General features: G+C 43.5%; 6 protein-coding genes across 7 annotated transcripts in view; 2 read left to right on the top strand and 4 right to left on the bottom strand.

The window, feature by feature from the left end:
• Positions 1–17,755, bottom strand: part of LOC309564430 (uncharacterized protein) — a gene marked incomplete at its 5' end in the record, with an annotated part of 504,148 nt that overhangs the window by 299,569 nt on the left and 186,824 nt on the right. The gene's annotated exons all lie outside the window — the stretch shown is intronic.
• LOC309563902 (uncharacterized protein) overlaps positions 1–17,755 on the top strand; it is a gene marked incomplete at its 3' end in the record, with an annotated part of 281,290 nt that overhangs the window by 155,304 nt on the left and 108,231 nt on the right.
• Positions 1–17,755, bottom strand: part of LOC309562808 (uncharacterized protein) — a 400,807-nt gene that overhangs the window by 303,426 nt on the left and 79,626 nt on the right. The gene's annotated exons all lie outside the window — the stretch shown is intronic.
• LOC309562643 (uncharacterized protein) overlaps positions 1–17,755 on the bottom strand; it is a 361,535-nt gene that overhangs the window by 317,556 nt on the left and 26,224 nt on the right. The window lies entirely within an intron of this gene.
• LOC309563906 (zinc finger MYM-type protein 1-like) lies at positions 465–5,365 on the top strand (the record flags this gene model as incomplete). Its single annotated transcript, XM_082268539.1, has 3 exons — positions 465–1,960; positions 2,039–2,141; positions 4,810–5,365. The coding sequence occupies 3 exons, from the start codon at positions 465–467 to the stop codon at positions 5,335–5,337; spliced, it is 2,127 nt and encodes a 708-aa protein (XP_082124665.1). The 3' UTR covers positions 5,338–5,365.
• Positions 11,274–17,755, bottom strand: part of LOC309563904 (uncharacterized protein) — a gene marked incomplete at its 3' end in the record, with an annotated part of 68,930 nt that continues 62,448 nt past the window's right edge. The window contains 2 exon segments of the mRNA XM_082268537.1: positions 11,274–12,512; positions 12,681–12,934. Of these exon segments, the coding sequence (XP_082124663.1) occupies positions 11,274–12,512; positions 12,681–12,934 (1,493 nt within the window).

The raw sequence follows: 17,755 nt of genomic DNA, 5'->3' as shown, positions 1-17,755 counted from the left end.
CAATTGGGGAGATTTCTCTTTGATTCCTGCCTCAAAGCCAATCAGGAAGTGGGAGGGAATCCTCGGTTGTCACCAGGAGTAATGTTTATATTATCAACAATCTCTATCGGTTTCCATGTGCCGCTGCACCTTTGTCTTGCTTTTGTTTACACAGCAATACCACTTCTCCTGATCATTGGCATATAGTCAGTATAACATGTCACTGTATAATGACCACTGTAAAAATCATTAAGTAGGCAAAAATAAAAAGTAAGGTTCATTTGTTGGATATTCTCACTGTGTGTACGAGGCTTCAGGGTGGCGTGCAAAACGCCTTCAAACCTCCTAGTCTAACTATCATAACTCTTGATGAAATAGACGCTTGCATAGAGCAGTGCCATACCGATCTCTCTTCTAAACATTCCCATTTTGTCATTTGACTCCTAGGTACTGATCATTGTGGAAGCGAGGCAAATTTGTTAACCATGAAAGAAAATTCCGTTTTATCTTTAAAACAAAACCCCTTCACAAGGCGTTCAGATGAAGAGAAAAATAAGATAAAGGAGCTTGGACCAGATCGGCCCAACTTGGAAATGAAGGAGCAGTCAAGTGATCGTGGTCGAGCTTACACTCGGTGCTTTTCCACCACTTGTTATGAGAGATGGAGTTGGCTAGCTGGATGCGATGTGAGTCATGCCTTCTATTGTTTTCCCTGTTTGCTGATTCAAAGTCCTGGAACTGAAACGTTGTGGACAACAACCGGGGTTTGCGACTTAAAGGATCTCACTGAAAAGTGCAAGCAGCATGGAGATAGCCTAAGCCATCTTTACAACGCTATGAGGCTCCAGTTATTTGAGAAGTGTAGCATTGCTGAACAGCTAGATAAAGGCTACTGGATTGGCATTAGAAGGCACAATGAAGAGGTCACCAAAAATCGACACATCCTGTCTAGAATAATAGACTGTGTGAAATTTTGTAATACATTTGAACTTGCTTTGCGTGGCCATGACGAGAGTGAGGGATCAGATAATCCCGGGATATTCCGTGGCTTGGTCGATTTTGTTGCTTCTCTTGATGGAGTTTTGAAAGAGCACCTCGAGAACGCCACTGTGTTTAAGGGAACTTCGAAAACCGTGCAGAACGAGCTATTGGACTGTATGTTGTCTGTTGTGAAAGAACACATTATCCAAGAAGCCCGAAACAGCGATTTTCTGTCAATCCAGGCCGACGAGACCACTGATATTGCCACACAGTGCCAACTTGTGCTTGTGCTGCGCTACATTGATGCCAAAAGCAACGTACAAGAGAGGTTTTTTGAGTTTATTTCTCTGCATTCAACTACAGCTGATTCCATTGCTACAGCACTACAAGAGCGTCTTGCTGTCATCCTTCCAGAGGATCAGAAGAGTAAACTCATCTGCCAAGCCTATGATGGAGCTAGTGTGATGAGGGGTGCCACTGCAGGTTTTCAGAGGAAGATACAAGATGTTTACCCAAATGCCCATTACATCCACTGCTATGCACATGAGCTGAATCTGATAATGCAGCAGGCCACTTCTCGCATACCCAAAGTAAGAATCTTTTTTTCTAACCTTGGAGGGTTTGCCAGCTTTTTTTCAAGATCACCTAAGTGCACAGATGTTCTTGATGAAGTAGTTGCCCATAAACTACCAACATCAAGCAGCGTCAGATGGAACTTCCACAGCCGTGCCGTCAATACAGTGTTTGAGCACAGAGAGGACCTCATTCGCTGTTTTGAAACGATACAAGACTCAGGTGACTTTGACCTAACTACCACCAGAGAGGCAGGAGACTTTGCCATGATGCTGGAGGATCAGGATTTTAATTTTTTTCTGACCCTTTTCCATAACATCATGCCACATGTTGACCTCCTCTATGCCAAACTCCAGCGGAAGGACATCGATTCAGCCCACATTAAGGGGAGCATCCAGCAGTTCCAGCAGGGCATACAGAAGATCAGGTAGCAGCTGTATTCATCCTTTTCCATGTTGTTGGTTGTTGTTGTTTCAAATCTTATTACTTCTTTTACATTTTTCAGAGATTCTCTCCATTCCCTGGTTGGCCAAATCAGCGAAGGTGGTTCTCAACCGAAGAGGCGGTGCTCGCTTGATCCAGAAGCCCGTAAACGTATTGCAACCGAGGTTAGTTTTTATTTGTAGAAAATATATATATATTTTTTTTTTATAGCTCCCTCTTTTAGATATGAAGATTGGAAAGAAATATATTTTTCTTACAATAAAAATTATGTGATCTATAAGAATTTGTTGTGTTTTTTTTCCTCTAGTGGACAACATTGGTATTACAGCCTTCGTAGCTCCCAGACCATCAGAAATGCATACAACTTCTAAACATTTACTTAGAATGTCCTGTTCATGTGTATGGAGTTCTGAGAAATTCTGGATTCAAAAACACTGAAAATGATCTTCCTTTATAATAACTTAACCACTTAAGCCCCAGCCCTATTTCGGACACTTTTTGTTTACAAGTTAAAACCAGTATTTTTTCCTAGAAAACTACTTGGAACCCCCCAAATAATATATATATATATATATTTTAGCAAAGACTCTGGAGAATAAAATGTCGGTCATTGCAATATTTTTTGTCATGCGGTATTTGCACAGCGGTCTTTAACCGCTTGCCGACTGCTCACAGTATATTTACTGCGGCAGTCAGCCCCTCACAGGCAGAGTGACGTAGGTCTACGTCGCTCTCGCCTGTGAGGCTCTGGGGAGCGAGCGCGCGCCCGCGGAGGCGCTCTCCCGCGCGGTCACGGACCCCCCCGCGCGTGTGACCAGCGGACCCGATGTCCGCCGGTCACTCGGCGATCGGCGGGGGAGAGGGAGAAAGTCAGGCAGCTTGTGTAAACAAGCCACCTGTCATTCTCCTCGCTGTAAAGACACTGATCACACGGATCTAGTATGTAGATCCGTTGATCAGTGTCCTTACAGCTCAAGCCACAGCCAATCACAGTAGAAAGCACGCCCCTAGGGATACACACAGCCCCTCCCTCCCAAATAAAGTTAACCCCTTCACTACCAGTGTATTTTTACAGTAACAGTGCATATGTATAGCACTGATTACTGTAGAAATGTCACTGGTAACCCCAAAAGAGTCAAAAATGTCAGTCAAGGGTCCGATCTGTCCGCCCCAATGTCGCAGTACCGCAAAAAAAATCGCAGATCGCCGCCATTACACGTTAAAAAAAAAAACAACAAAAATGACAAAAATCTTTCCCTTTGTTAGTAAACGCGATAACTTTTGCGCAAACCAATCAATATACGCTTTTTGCGATTTTTTTTTTTTTTTTTTACCAAACATAGGTAGCATAAAACAAATTGGCCGAAAATGTTAAAAAATTTTGATTTTTACATTTTTTTTTGGGGGAATTTCATATAAAAAAATGTGAAAAATATTGTTATTTTTGCAAAATGTACGCTCTTTTTTTTGTTTATAGCGCAAAAAGTAAAAATCGCACGGGTGATCAAATACCACCAAAAGAAAGCTCTGTTTGTGGGAAAAAAAGGACGTCAAATTCGTTTAGGTACAGCGTCGCACGACCGCGCAATTGTCCGTTAAAGTCACGCAGTGCCGAATCACAAAATACCCCCTGGTCGTTTAGCAGGAAAATCCTCCGGGGCTTAAGTGGTTAAAATGCCATTTTTTTTGGAAACATTTTGAAAAATCACATTTCACTGCATTTAAAAAATACTAAACAGCAAAGTTAGCCCATTTTTTTGTATATTGTGAAAGATGATGTCACGCCGAGTAAATAGATACCCAACATGTTACGGTTTAAAATTGCGCCCCCCCCCCCCCCGTGGGATGGCGACAAACTACGGTCAATAGAGATCTCAATAGGCGACGCTTTAAATTTATTTAACGGTTACCAGTTTAGAGTTAGAGTGTAGCTCTTTTTTTAAATTATTGCCCACGCTCTGGCGATCGCGGCGATACCTCACATGTGTGGTTTGAACAGCGATTTCATTCGCGGCTCGACTTCCGTATACATTTTTTTTGTGCGCGAGCTAACGGTGACGGGGGCGGCTAAAATTTTTTTTTTTTTTTTCCTATTTATTTATTTTTTTTTTAACTTTATTACAGGTTTTTAAAAATCTGATCACTTTTATTGTTGTCACAAGCAATGTAAACATCCCTTGTGACACCAATATGTAGTGACAGGTACACTTTATGGAGGGATCGAGGGTCTAAAAGACCCTCGACCCCCTCCACTACACTTCCATGTATGCAAAACGCCAAAAAAACGGCGTTTTTGCATACAGCCGTTTTTTAAATTTTCCACCTTTTGCAGCACAGTAACCCGAAAGTGACGTCATGGACGCCGCCTCTTTGTTACGTCATCGGAGACCCGATCGAAGCAGTTTCCGGCTGTGATCGGGACTCCATCCAGCCTGCGGATGTGCTGGCTGGGTGCTCGGCTCCCGTCCCACCGGGAGCCACGAGCAAAGTCACGGAAGGCGGCGGGAGGGGGTGGGACGTACCCTCCAAATCACTCCACCATTGGCGCTAAACCACGGTATCGGGATGGTGCCTCTAGCTAGAGGCATCATCCCGGTATACCCCCATAAAGTCTGCCAACGTACATATACATCAGTATGCGGTAAGTGGTTAAAACTGAACATTTTAACATTTGCTTTTTGAAATCCTAATTTCTCAGCATCCCGTACAAATGCCCAAGACATTCTGAGTACATATGTTAAGTTTCATGCATTTCTGATGCTCAGGGAGCTAACGCATGACATTGACATTTTGTCACCAGTAGATCATTTTTGTTTTTATCATTCTCGATAGGTCTGTGATACAATCCTCCTACACACCATGGAGCGGTTCTCCTTCACAAACCACCTGGTTAGTGCCACCCTGCTTCAAGCGGACAAGTTTGAACAGTATGCAAGGGAATTTCCAAAGGAGGCCCTGAGCACAACTGTGAAGACCTATCCTGTACTCGATGGGAGAAAGTTAAGAGCAGAGCTTAGCCTCATCTACTCCGAGGAGCAATTTCGAACCTGCCGTGGTGCTGTGGACCTATTCCAGCTGTTTGTGGAGAACAATCTTGAAGAAGTCTTTGGAGAGACTGTCACTCTCCTGAAGATTCTCATCACCACACCCATGACCACAGCAGAGGCTGAGAGGTGCTTCTCAACCCTGAAAAGAATAAAAACTTTTCTGAGGAACACCATGACCCAGGAGAGGTTGAATGCATTGGCCATGCTGTCAATGGAAAAGAGACTGGTGACAGAGATGACGGATTTCAACCAGAAGGTGATAGAAAAATTTGCATGCCAAAAGGAAAGAAGAGCAAAATTTCTTTTCAAATAGTACCTGGTGACTTTTTGCGGTTTGGTTTTCTTGTTTCAGGTTTGTGAATTTTGTTAATAAAATGTTGAAAGCAATCCATTTGTCATTTTTCTTCCATTTTCCTTCCACTTCACAATTTTGTGCCGGTCTATCACATAAAATACATTTACGTTTTTGGTTGTAAATAACATGACAAAATGTGGATTATTCCAAGGGGTGACTATGAGTACTTTATTAAGGCACTCTTCCTTGATTACTGAAGGCCCCTTTCACACTTGTGTGACCTCAAAGTCACACAATTATTTTCACCGCGTTTTTTGCCGCGAATCAATCAATTCCTATTACATTTTTCTTTTTGCGCTCCCCCCCAAAAAAATTTGAGCACCAGATGCCACTGATCTGCTTTATCATATAGCGATCTACATTGATTGTATTGTGTTGGGGTGCAGTGCACAACCTTTTTGCCCGGAGGGAGAGATAGGAATTTACTGTAGGGCCAGGCTGGAGAGATTGCTTGTAGGGAAAGCATAGGATAGGAACAATCTGCTTTAATCAGACAGCAATCTACATTGATTGTATTGTGTGGGGGTGCAGTGCACAATCTTTATGGCCTGACCTGAGCCCAGTGAGGAGGTGAAAGGAGAAAAAAAAACTTTTATCAGTGTGTTAGGTGGGCGGCGTGCGGTGCTGCACATTTCATGCAACCTCAGTGCATATGTGTCTGCTGAATCTGCATTTAAAGCGGAGTTCCGGGCACAGAATCGTTTTTTTTTTTTCAATCTCCCCCTAACAATCACCCTTACACATCGATACATCCGCTAATCCTGGTTAGAATGGTGAAATAATGAGTTTGCAAGAATAAAATCTTACTTTATATAATTTCTGATGTGCGGCGCCATCTTTGTTGTGGATTGCCGAGTCCGTTGTGGGGAAATGTCTTCCCTTCTTCCTGATTCCAGTGGGCGTAGGCCTGTGAGTCAAGAAATGAGAATAGTGGTCGGCCGCCCATGTGACTGCAAAGTGCATCATGGGAGGGCCGAGGAAGAGCTCCCAGGACGCATTGCGGCAGGAAGTGACGAGGAGAGCCGAGGCACAGGAGGGAGGAAGTCCTTTGAAAGGTGAGTATACAAACCTCTGTAAACAGGTAAGTGAAAAAAAAAAACTATGGGAATATCCAATTCTGACTCAGCGGAGAGTAAGGAATACAATGCAGTAATTATTAGAAATTGAATTTTGTGCCCGGAACTCCGCTTTAAAAAAGAAATATGAAGGAAAAAAGTTTTTTTTTTTTTTCTTTTTAAAATGCAGATTAAGCAGACACATATGTACTGAGCTTGCAGGAAATGCCCGCTACACACCACACGCCTAACAGGTTGGATACTGTTGCTCTATTCCGCTATTGAATAAAAATAAAAAAAAAACCTTTGAATGAAAAACTGAAAAACAATTTTTTTACCCTAAATACTGAATAAGAATTATTTTTCCCCTCACATTGGTGCTTTTTGAAGAGCATGTTAGAAAAATAATGTCTGTCTAAAGACTGTATGTCAAAGTTAACCACTTAATGTCTAGCCACGTAGACCTACGTCGGCTGACTTTAAGGGGTTATACCGGGATGATGCCTCTAGCTAGAGACACCATCCCGGTACCGTTGTTTGAAGCGGACGGTTGGCTTTCCGTCGGTAAGGACCGATGCGGCTCGGGAGTCGCTCGATCGTTACCCGGGGGGGCGGGAGGGGACGTCCCCCCCCCTCCCGCCGCCTTCCGTGGCTTTGCTCGGGGCTCCCGTCCCACCGGGAGCCCCTAGCACCCAGCCGGCACGTCCGCCGGCTGGATGGAGTCCCGATGAATGCTGGAAACGGCATCGATCGGGTCTCCGATGACGTAACCCGGAGGCGGCGTCCATGACGTTACTTCCGGGTTACTGTGCTGCAAAAGGCGGCAGATTTAAAAAATGGCTGTATGCAAAAATGCCGTTTTCGGCGTTTTGCATACAGGGAAGTGTAGTGGAGGGGTCTAGGGTCTTTTAGACCCTCGATCCCTCCATAAAGAGTACCTGTCACTGCATATTGGTGTCACAAGGGATGTTTACATTGCTTGTGACAGCAATAAAAGTGATCAGATTTTTTTTTTTTAAAAAAACCTGTAATAAAGTTAAAAAAAAGAAAAAATAAATAGGAAAAAAAAAAAAAATTAATTTAGCCGCCCCCGTCACCGTTAGCTCGAGCACAAAACAAAACGTATACGCAAGTCGAGCCGCGAATGAAATCGCTGTTCAAACCACACATGTGAGGTATCGCAGCGATCGCCAGAGCGTGGGCAATAATTTAAAAAAAAGAGCTACACTCTAACTCTGAACTGGTAACCGTTAAATAAATTTTAAGCGTTGCAGATTGAGATCTCTATTGACCGTAGTTTGTCGCCATCCCACGGGGGGGCGCAATTTTAAACCATAACATGTTGGGTATCTATTTACTCAGCGTGACATCATCTTTCACAATATACAAAAAAACTTGTGAACAAAAAATGTCAAAAATAGGCTTAGTGGTAAAGTGGTTAAATGTGAAGGAAAAAATGTTTTTTAACTTTGACATACAGTCTTTAGACAGACACTGCTTTTCTAACCTGCTCTTCAAAAAGCACCAATGTGAGGGGAAAATAATAATTTTTCAGTATTTAGGGTAAAAAAATTATTTTTCATTCAAATCGTTTTTTTTTTTTATTCAATAGCGGAATAGAACAATAACAGTATCCAACCTGTTAGGCGTGCGGTGTGTAGCGGGCATTTCCTGCAAGCTCAGTACATATGTGTCTGCTTAATCTGCATTTTAAAAAGAAAAAAACTTTTTTCCTTCATATTTTACTGTGACTTACAGCGTTTAGACAGACACTGCATTTCAAATCTGCTATTCAACAAGCACCAATTAAGGGAACAATTATTTTTCAGTTTTTCATTCATACGTTACAGTAAGATACACCCATTGCATACTGTTGTATTGCGCTTTGCAATAAAAAAAAAACATTTAGGGGCAAAAAAAGTTGCTTGCGGCCCTGTCTGCATGTTTTACAGTGACATACACCCATTGCATACTGTTGTATTGTGCCTTGCAATAAAAAACTATTTAGGGTCAAAAAAAGTTTGATTGCGGCCCTGTCCCCGTATGTTACAAAGAGATACACCCATTGCATACTGTTGTATTGTGCATTGCAATAAAAAACTATTTAGGGTCAAAAAAAGTTTATTGCGGCCCTGTCTGCGTATGTTACAAAGAGATACACCCATTGCATACTGTTGTATTGTGCATTGCAATAAAAAAAAACATTTGGGGACAGAAAGATATATTAAATTGTGGCTTAGTCTGTATCTGTACGTGTTAGATACACCCGCTGTATACTGTTCTAGTCCACTATTCAATAAACACCCATTTAGGGGAAAAATATTAAATTGCGGCATAGTCTGTATCTGTACGTGTGAGATACACCCGTTGTATACTGTTGTTCTAGTCCGCAATTCAATAAACACCAATTTAGGGAAAAAATATTACATTGCGGCTTAGTCTGCATAGTTTACTGTGAGATACACTCGTTAGATACTGTTGTTCTATTCTGCTATTCAATAAATACCCATTTAGGGAAAAAAATATTACATTGCGGCCTAGTCTGCATATGTTACAGCGCAACATGGCACACAGGTCTCACATGGAGGCCCAGTTATTGGTGGTGAAGTGGTGCTGTTCCGCAGAGCGACTCATGCGCGCGTGCTGCAGCTGAAACTCCACTATGGCCTGCTGCTGCTCGACACAGTCTGGCCAGCATGTGCAAGGTGGAGTTCCACCTTGTGGGCACGTCACATATGAGTCGGTGAGCGGGAAGGCCGAAGTTACGCTGCAGCGCTGACAGGCGAGCAGCAGCAGGGCGAGAACGCCGAAAGTGCACACAGACGGCCCGCACTTTCTGCAGCAGCTCTGACATATCGGGGTAATTTCTAAGGAACCTCTGCACCACCAAATTCAGCACATGCGCCAGGCAAGGGATGTGTGTCAAACCGGCTAGGCCCAGAGCTGCTACAAGATTTCCCCCGTTATCGCACTTATGTGCTGTGGACAGAGTAGAACTCCTGGAACTCTTCTGGCCTTAGCTCAGTGAGATAGAGTTTGGAAGACTAATGTCATAGACAGGTTGCCAAAAAGTTTAGGGCTTTAGAAAGGGCCTCCAATGGCTGTCAATGTGGTGCCTTCTCCACTCTCCATCTCACTAATAAAACCCCAATGGATGACTCTCTATGAACTGATCACATTCCAATCACCGATCATCTAATCATTGGTAAAAAGGAAGACTCGGCACAGAATATTGTACGAAGAGTTTTTATTGGACAAGATCAGAATAAGCGATTACCACACAGTAAATGATATGAATAAAATAAAGCTTAAATCTTTTATAATAGAATTAACAAATGTATTAATAATCATACATTGGTTGGACCAATAAAAAGCCGGCTACTTCAATAAATCTAAAGGAGCAAAAAAATTAAGCAGCCAATCATCAGGTATGCATTCTTGACCGTGATGGGATTGAGGACCCTATAATCAATGCAAGGTCTCAACTCACCCCCCCTTCTAAGAAGGTTCACCAGTGAAAGATAAATCCTGATTGGCTGCTGTGGGTTAATGCATGTTACAGTGATCTTTTTCCATCCAGTAGGTTAGATCTATATACATATTTATAAGTAGAACACAAAAAGAATGTATTGTCAGAATTGTTTGTCTGCTGCCCCATGTATTGTCATGAATGCCCACTTGTTGCCCCCATGTATTACCAACAGGTGCGCACACCGTGGTGAACAAGCACGATATTACGTGTGAAACGCGTCCACCTTTCTGTATCCCGTATTGACTGTCTGCAATAAATATCATCGCTATAACCTGTTGGAGTGCCACCATTTTCATTGGTTTTATGCCCCATATATTGTCAGGATTGCCCACTTATTATCCCATGTATTGTGCGGATTGCCCACCTGTTGCCCCATGTTTTGTCTTAATTGCTCACTTGTTGCCCCATGTATTGTCATGGTTTCCCGCCTGTTGCCTCATGTGGGGAGGGATTGGTAAAGGTAGACAGTTGAGTCATGATTTTACCACTCCCCTTAAGCTTAAATGGCAGCCGGATGGGGCGGTACACATTGCATTGCAATTTGCGGCTGCTGCAAACCTCACACCTCCCGGTCACATTGGGCAATGCTACTCAACTGAATGGGGTTGTGCCGCAGCAGCCCCGATGCATACGGTTGCGGCGTACTGGCGTGGGCTTTACAGGGTTAACATAAGGGCTCCCAGCTGCCCGCCAACCCCACAGCGGGTCAGAGGGCGATGCGGGTGTAAACCAACCCCGAGTGGACTGTAGTGGTTTCACATTTGTTTATGGACTAAACAGTTCCACCTGTTACAATCCAGCGTCCATTTCCCGTAGTACCAGCAGGGGGTGCACTCTGATGTTTCATTATATTTCCTTTATTTTTAAACATTTCCCGCACTCTGAACATGAAATAGGACGCTCGCCCGTATGAACTTTCTGGTTTCTAAGAAATAAACCTTTGTTTGGAAAACATTTCCCGCACTCGTAACATTAAAAACAGCGCTAACCTGTGTGTAAGTAGGTGTTCTTGCTTAGTTAAACATTTCCCGCACTCTGCACAAGATTAGAGACGCTCGCCTGTATGAACTTTCTGGTGTCTAAAAAGTAAACATTTGAACGCAAAACATTTCCCGCACTCTGAACATGAATAGGGAGGCTCACCAGTGTGTATTCTCTAAAGACTAAGAAGGTTTCCTTTATGATTAAAACATTTCCCACACACTGAACGTTAACAGGGAAGCTCACCCCTGTGCATTTTCTGATGGCTAAGAAGGTTTATTTTCTGATTAAAACATTTCCCGCACCGGACACATGAATAGGGACTTTCAACAGTGTGTATTCTTTTGATGGGTAATAAGGCTTACTTCATGAGTAAAACCTTTCCCACACTCTGAACATGAATAGGGACGCTCCCCTGTGTGTATTCTCTGATGCCTAAGAAGGGTTCCTTTCTCATTAAAACATTTCCCGCACTCTGAACATGAATAGGGACGCTCACCTGTGTGTATTCTCTGATGCCTAAGAAGGCATCCTTTCTCATTAAAACATTTCCCGCACTCTGAACATGAATAGGGACGCTCACCTGTGTGTATTCTCTGATGGTTAAGAAGGTGTCCTTTACGATTGAAACATTTCCCACACTCTGAACATGAATAGGGACGCTGACCTGTGTGTATTCTCTGATGGATAAGAAGGGTTCCTTTATTATTAAAACATTTCCCGCACTCTGAACATGAATAGGGATGCTCACCCGTGTGTATTCTCTGATGGCTAAGAAGGGTTCCTTTATGATTAAAACGTTTCCCGCACTCTGAACATGAATAGGGACGCTCACCTGTGTGTATTCTCTGATGCCTAAGAAGGTTTCTTTTATGATGAAAACATTTCCCACACTCTGAACATGAATAGGGACGCTCACCTGTGTGTATTCTTTTGTGCTGAAGAAGGAGTGCTTTTTGACTAAAACATTTCCCGCACTCTGAACATGAATAGGGAAGGTCACCTGTGTGTATTCTCTGATGGCTTAGAAGGCTTATTTTCTGTTTAAAACATTTCCCGCACTCTGAACATGAATAGGGACGCTCACCTGTGTGTATTCTCTGATGGGTAAGAAGGTGTCCTTTCTGATTAAAACATTTCCCGCACTCTGAACATGAATAGGGAAGGTCACCTGTGTGTATTTTCTGATGCTTAAAAAGGTTTCCTTTATCATAAAAACATTTCCCGCACACTGAACATGAATAGGGACGCTCACCTGTGTGAATTCTCTGGTGCCTAAGAAGGTCTCTTTTTTGACTAAAACATTTCCCGCACTCTGAACATGCATAGGGACGCTCACCTGTGTGTATTTTCTGGTGCTTAAAAAGGGTTCCTTGATCATGAAAACATTTCCCGCACTCTGAACATAAATAGGGACGCTCACCTGTGTGTATTCTCTGATGGTTAAGAAGGGTTTCTTTACGATTGAAACATTTCCCGCACTCTGAACATGAATAGGGAAGCTTATCTGTGTGTATTTTCTGATGGGCAAGAAGGATTCCTTTCTGATTAAAACATTTCCCACACTCTGAACATGAATAGGGAAGGTCACCTGTGTGTATTCTCTGATGGGTAAGAAGGTGTCCTTTCTGATTAAAGCATTTCCCGCACTCTGAACATGAATAGGGAAAGTCACCTGTGTGCATTCTCTGATGGCTAAGAAGGCTTACTTTGTGTTTAAAACATTTCTCACACTCTGAACATGAATAGGGACGCTCACCTGTGTGTGTTCTCTGATGTTTAAGAAGGTATGTTTTGTGACTAAAACATTTCCCGCACTCTGAACATGAATAGGGACGCTCACCCGTGTGTAATCTCTTATGTCTAAGAAGGGATGATTTTAGATTAAAGCATTTCTCACACTCAGAACATGAATAGGGACGCTCCCCTGTGTGAATTCTCTGATGGCAAAGAAGGCTTTTTTTGTGTTTAAAACATTTCCCGCACTCTGAACATGACAATGAATTCTCTCTTGTATGAACCCTTTTATGATCTAAAGAAGTTTCCCTGAGATGAGATGGTTTCCCGCACCCGTCGGCACTGTCAGATATTAGAGGACTATGTGAAGTATCAGGAGATTCCAATGATCTCCTCCAATGGTGAGGTCTGTCATGTATATTATGAGGAACGGGATTTACTTCTGGAGAAGATGCCATGTCATTATCTTCTGTAGTCACATCTTCCTCCGATGTCCTTCTATTCCCACCACAGAGTCCGTCTGTCAGAAGACAAGAAAAATTACCAAGAGTTTTCCACACTCATATACACTGCTCAACACTTTATAATCAGAGTATAGCATCAAGTCAGGGAAACTCTTGGGATATTCATCTGGTCAGTGAAGTAGCTGAGGGGGTTGTTACCAACAGGTGCACTAGATGGGCAACAATGAGACGACCTCCAAAACAGGAATGGTTTTACAGGTGGAGGCCACTGACATTTTCCCCACTCATCTTTTCTGAGTGTTTTTTTTTCTTTTAAATCAGAAAAAGTTTTATTATAAAGAAAGAAAAGTCCATTCCATTCGGTACACAATATTTCCGCTTTGTACAGTCATAGACACAGCGATCGTAACCTTCATATATAGTCACTCCTGCATGTTTCCATTCCCCACCTCCACTGACTCCACCCACTCCCCCAACATCTCACCGACTCCACCCACTCCCCCAACATCTCACCGACTCCACCCACTCCCCCAACATCTCACTGACTCCACCCACTCCCCCAACATCTCACTGACTCCACCCACTCCCCCAACATCTCCTTGGCCTGCGCCTTATCCCATTCCCTACTGTTTATTCATTCCTAGGACTTAGCTTTTTTTTTTTTGAAAATTAATTTTTATTGATTTTTAAAGTAAAAATAACACAAAAAAACAGACAAGAAACAAACAAGGCAACCAAAACAACTCCCCATCCCCCCAACCTCAGTGCAATGCTCATGTACTACAATACTTATAGGAAAATTCAAAAGGAGAACCTCCCAGGAGAACCTCAACGCGGCAGTGTCTCCCCCACACAGACTCTCACCCAGGTCCATACCCCAACCTCCCCCACCCTCTCACCACTGCTTGTTGTCTGCTAGGCATAGACTTCATTTGTTACCTCCCTAAGTATCAGGGGACCTCAACTCACCCCTCTAAGGTGACCGTCACCTTCACCGGTGGCAGACCACAATCACCTCCGAGAAGAGTAGATGGCCTCTCAGTCCAACCCTGCCATATCTTTTGAAACTTTGTAACGCATCCTCTATTCAGGTATGTGGCTTTGTAAAACGGCAGCATCTTGTTCACTGGTGACTTCCAATACTCCACCGATGGCGCTTCGGTCTTCCTCCAATGTAGAAGAATAGCCTTGCCCGCATAGAACAGAGTAACCGACAATAAAATTCTTTGTGCTCCAAGAGGTGCCATTTCCTCCACCAAACCCAGCAAACACACTGTCAGCGTCAAAGATACCCTCAATGTGGTTCCTTGGCTCTTTCCAACCACAACCTCACATAGGCACACGCTCATTCATCCGACTCCTTGCTGGGGAGCGTCTTAGCATTTGTTTTGCTATCTCTTAGTAAATTGAGGCCTCTCTCTGTGGGATTGCCCCCTTCTCTTTCACTCTCTCATATTCTTTGCTTGCCTGACTTTCCTTTCTTCCTCTCTCATACCATCTTTGCCTCCCCTCTTTTTATCTCCATTCTCTTCATACCGCCACCCCTTTGCCCCCTATTACTTACCCTCCCCTCCCTCTTCCTAACCTCACTTCCCAACCTTCCCCTCGCCCTTCTTAACACATGGATAACATCAGGATCCTCTCGATCAATGCTAAGGGACTTAAAGTCCCGGAAAAGAGGCAAATTTTTTTAAACAATCTAAAATTGATATCACCTTAGTACAGGAGACCCACTTCAGGGATGACAAGCTTCCACTATTTAAGAACCGGTTTTTCCCCTTGGCCTACCACTCTACTAACCCAGAGGCTAAATCAAAAGGAGCCTCTATAATTGTTTCTAGTACGGTACCATGGACACTGCGCACATATTCTAAAAGACACCAATGGCCGATTTCTGTTTCTGAAGGGCGAAGTTGGTGACGTCAGAGTGACTTTGACCACCTATTATGCTCCCAACAGCCAGCAGGATGAGTTCATTACTAGAGGTATGGAGAAGCTCCTGGAGTTCTCTGAGGGTCAACTAATTATTGAGGGAGATTTTAATATCCCTCTGATGCCTTCGGAGGATACATCTCTGGGATCCTCCTCTGTCCCCCCCTGGCGTCCGCAAACGTATTGCAAAGTCCCTCCATAGTGCACACTTGATAGAGGTTTGGCGCCTGATGCATCCCGGAGAACGAGACTATTCTTTCTATTCCTCACCTCACCAACTATACTCTTGTATAGACTATTTCTTGATGCCGCATTGTCAATTACACGCGATCCGTGACTCTTTAATAGGCTCTATTACATGGTCCGACCATGCCCCTGTTATACTTTCTTACACACTAACAGACTTTCGATGGTCCAGAACCCGGATGTGGAGACTAAATGAAAGCCTACTCCAAGATGAGACTGTTTTGACAGATGTAGAGAATTAGACCATTTCTTTCAGACTAACACCATTGCAGATACTGACCCTGGAATCATTTGGGAGGCACACAAGGCAGTGATTCGTGGGGTGCTCATAAAGCATGGCTCCTGGATCAAAAAACAGCGCACAGCACAACTAGACTCCTTACTCCAAGCTTTGCATGCCTTGGAGTCCCATCACAAACACGCTCTGTCACTCTTCTCTCCTCAGAGGTAGAACTTATGATTCTACGTAGGCAAATTAATGACCTTTACTTTACAAAGCCAAGGCAGTCATGCAAATTTGTCGTAAAATGTCATCAGTCGGGAAATAAGTGTGGCAGACTATTGGCTAGATCCCTCCAAGTAGAAACCTATTATCTCCCGCACAGGTCAAAAAGCCACGTTACCTAGACATATCACACAAGAATTTAAATCCTTCTATGCCTCGCTCTATAACTTACAATACTGACACAGGTATTATCCACGACCTATGCATTACTGATCACACCCCAGGGGACTTACCAACCCCCATTCTTAGCTAAGAGGGAACGAGCTTTAGACTGTAACTTTAATCCAGACCAACAAAATCACATCATTCCATTTACATCATCCACCTGCATGTAAATACAAGAAACCAACTTCAAACTCCTAACAAGTACCACACGCTGTCAAGGTTGAGCAGGTTCTTTCCCACACTCACTGATCAGTGCTGCAGATGCCAGGAAGGGCCGGGGGACACTCCTACATGTTTTTTGGTCGTATCCTAAACTAGCGGAGTTCTGGAAGACAGTACGTGAAATGTCTCAGAGGTTTATAAACAGACCGCTCCCCAATGATCCTGCTCTCTTCCTTCTCCATGCTTCTAACATCCCGGCCCAGACCTATAAAAATTCAGTCATTCGTCACCTTCTAAATTCTGCTAAAATGTGCATCCCTCTTAAATGGAAAAACCCACAGACCCTGACTGTTGGCATGTGGCTCAAAAAGGTCGAAGAAATAAATAGAATGGAAAACCTTGTTCTCTCGACATGTCCCCAACACGAACGATATACCAAAACCTGGGGTCAATGGAATATATTTTTCCTCTCTGATGAAGGCTGCTCTTTAATTAAGGGTGGCGATACTAAAGAGACCTCATGTTGAGTTTGGGGGAGCTCTAAAATATTGGTGGAAAGTATTGCTGATGTAGGGCCATAGCTTTACCAATGCTAAATCCCCCCCCCCTTCCACTCCTCCCCACCCCTCCTTCCCTTCCCCCCTCATCCAACCTACTTTTCCTCTTCTGCCTCTCTCTAGGTGTCTTTTACTTCCCTCTCTCTTTCCACTACTTATTCACTTTAGGAATGGAGACGTGGGAAGGTAATTAAAAAAAAAAAGTATTTTTCAGGAGTCATATATGTTGGTCGAGCATTTTAAGGTTTAAAAAGAGATCTGTCGTGGAACTGGGTGCAATCACAACACCAAACTATGACAACTAACCAGATCAATGATACCACCCAACCAAACATCACTAAGTAAGCTTTAAACCATTCTTGTATAATTACCCGAGCTGATATCTGGAGAAGTTTCTTCCTTTTTAACTGCATCCATCATCCCAACCTCCTCTGTAAACTGCTGATCACCCCTCACATACGGGATGGTGTGATCTTCCTGTGTGGAATCCCGGGAATATGGAGGACGGGGACATCTCTCTGGTGGGTTTCTGTAACTGGATGACTCCACCATGGTGTCCTGGTACTGCTTCCTGTGTCCTTTTCGAAACTCTGCCTCCTCCACCACATAATCCTCATCATCATCCTCTTTTATCTCTTCTTTACTGTTGGCCTGTGTGGAATCCCGGGAATACAGAGGACGGGGACATCTCTCTGGTGGGTTCCCATTACTGGATCCATCTGTAGGAAACACACACACTGACTGAATACATTGTTTCTATGGGTTTATCAGACGATGGGGGATTTAGGTGGCCCATTCGGACTGCTCTCTCCTTTACAATAAAGTCTCCTCTTACCCGGGGATGTGAGGGGCGGCTGATTCTCCATCATGACGTCTTTGTAGAAGTGGATCTACAGATCCTCAAACATCAATCCATATATCCAAACAGTTTTTGTATTTAGTGGCCATCACTCACCTGTGCTGATGTCTTTAGAAAATTCCTCCTCTTTAACTTTGTCCATCATCCCAACCTCTTCCCTGAACTGCTGATCACCCATCAC

The sequence above is a fragment of the Pelophylax lessonae genome (assembly GCF_965119305.1).
Source record: "Pelophylax lessonae genome assembly, chromosome: 9".
In the NCBI taxonomy this organism is placed as follows: Eukaryota; Metazoa; Chordata; class Amphibia; order Anura; family Ranidae; genus Pelophylax; species Pelophylax lessonae.
Note: the sequence above shows the minus strand (reverse complement) of the source record. Positions and strands in the feature narration are given on the sequence as shown.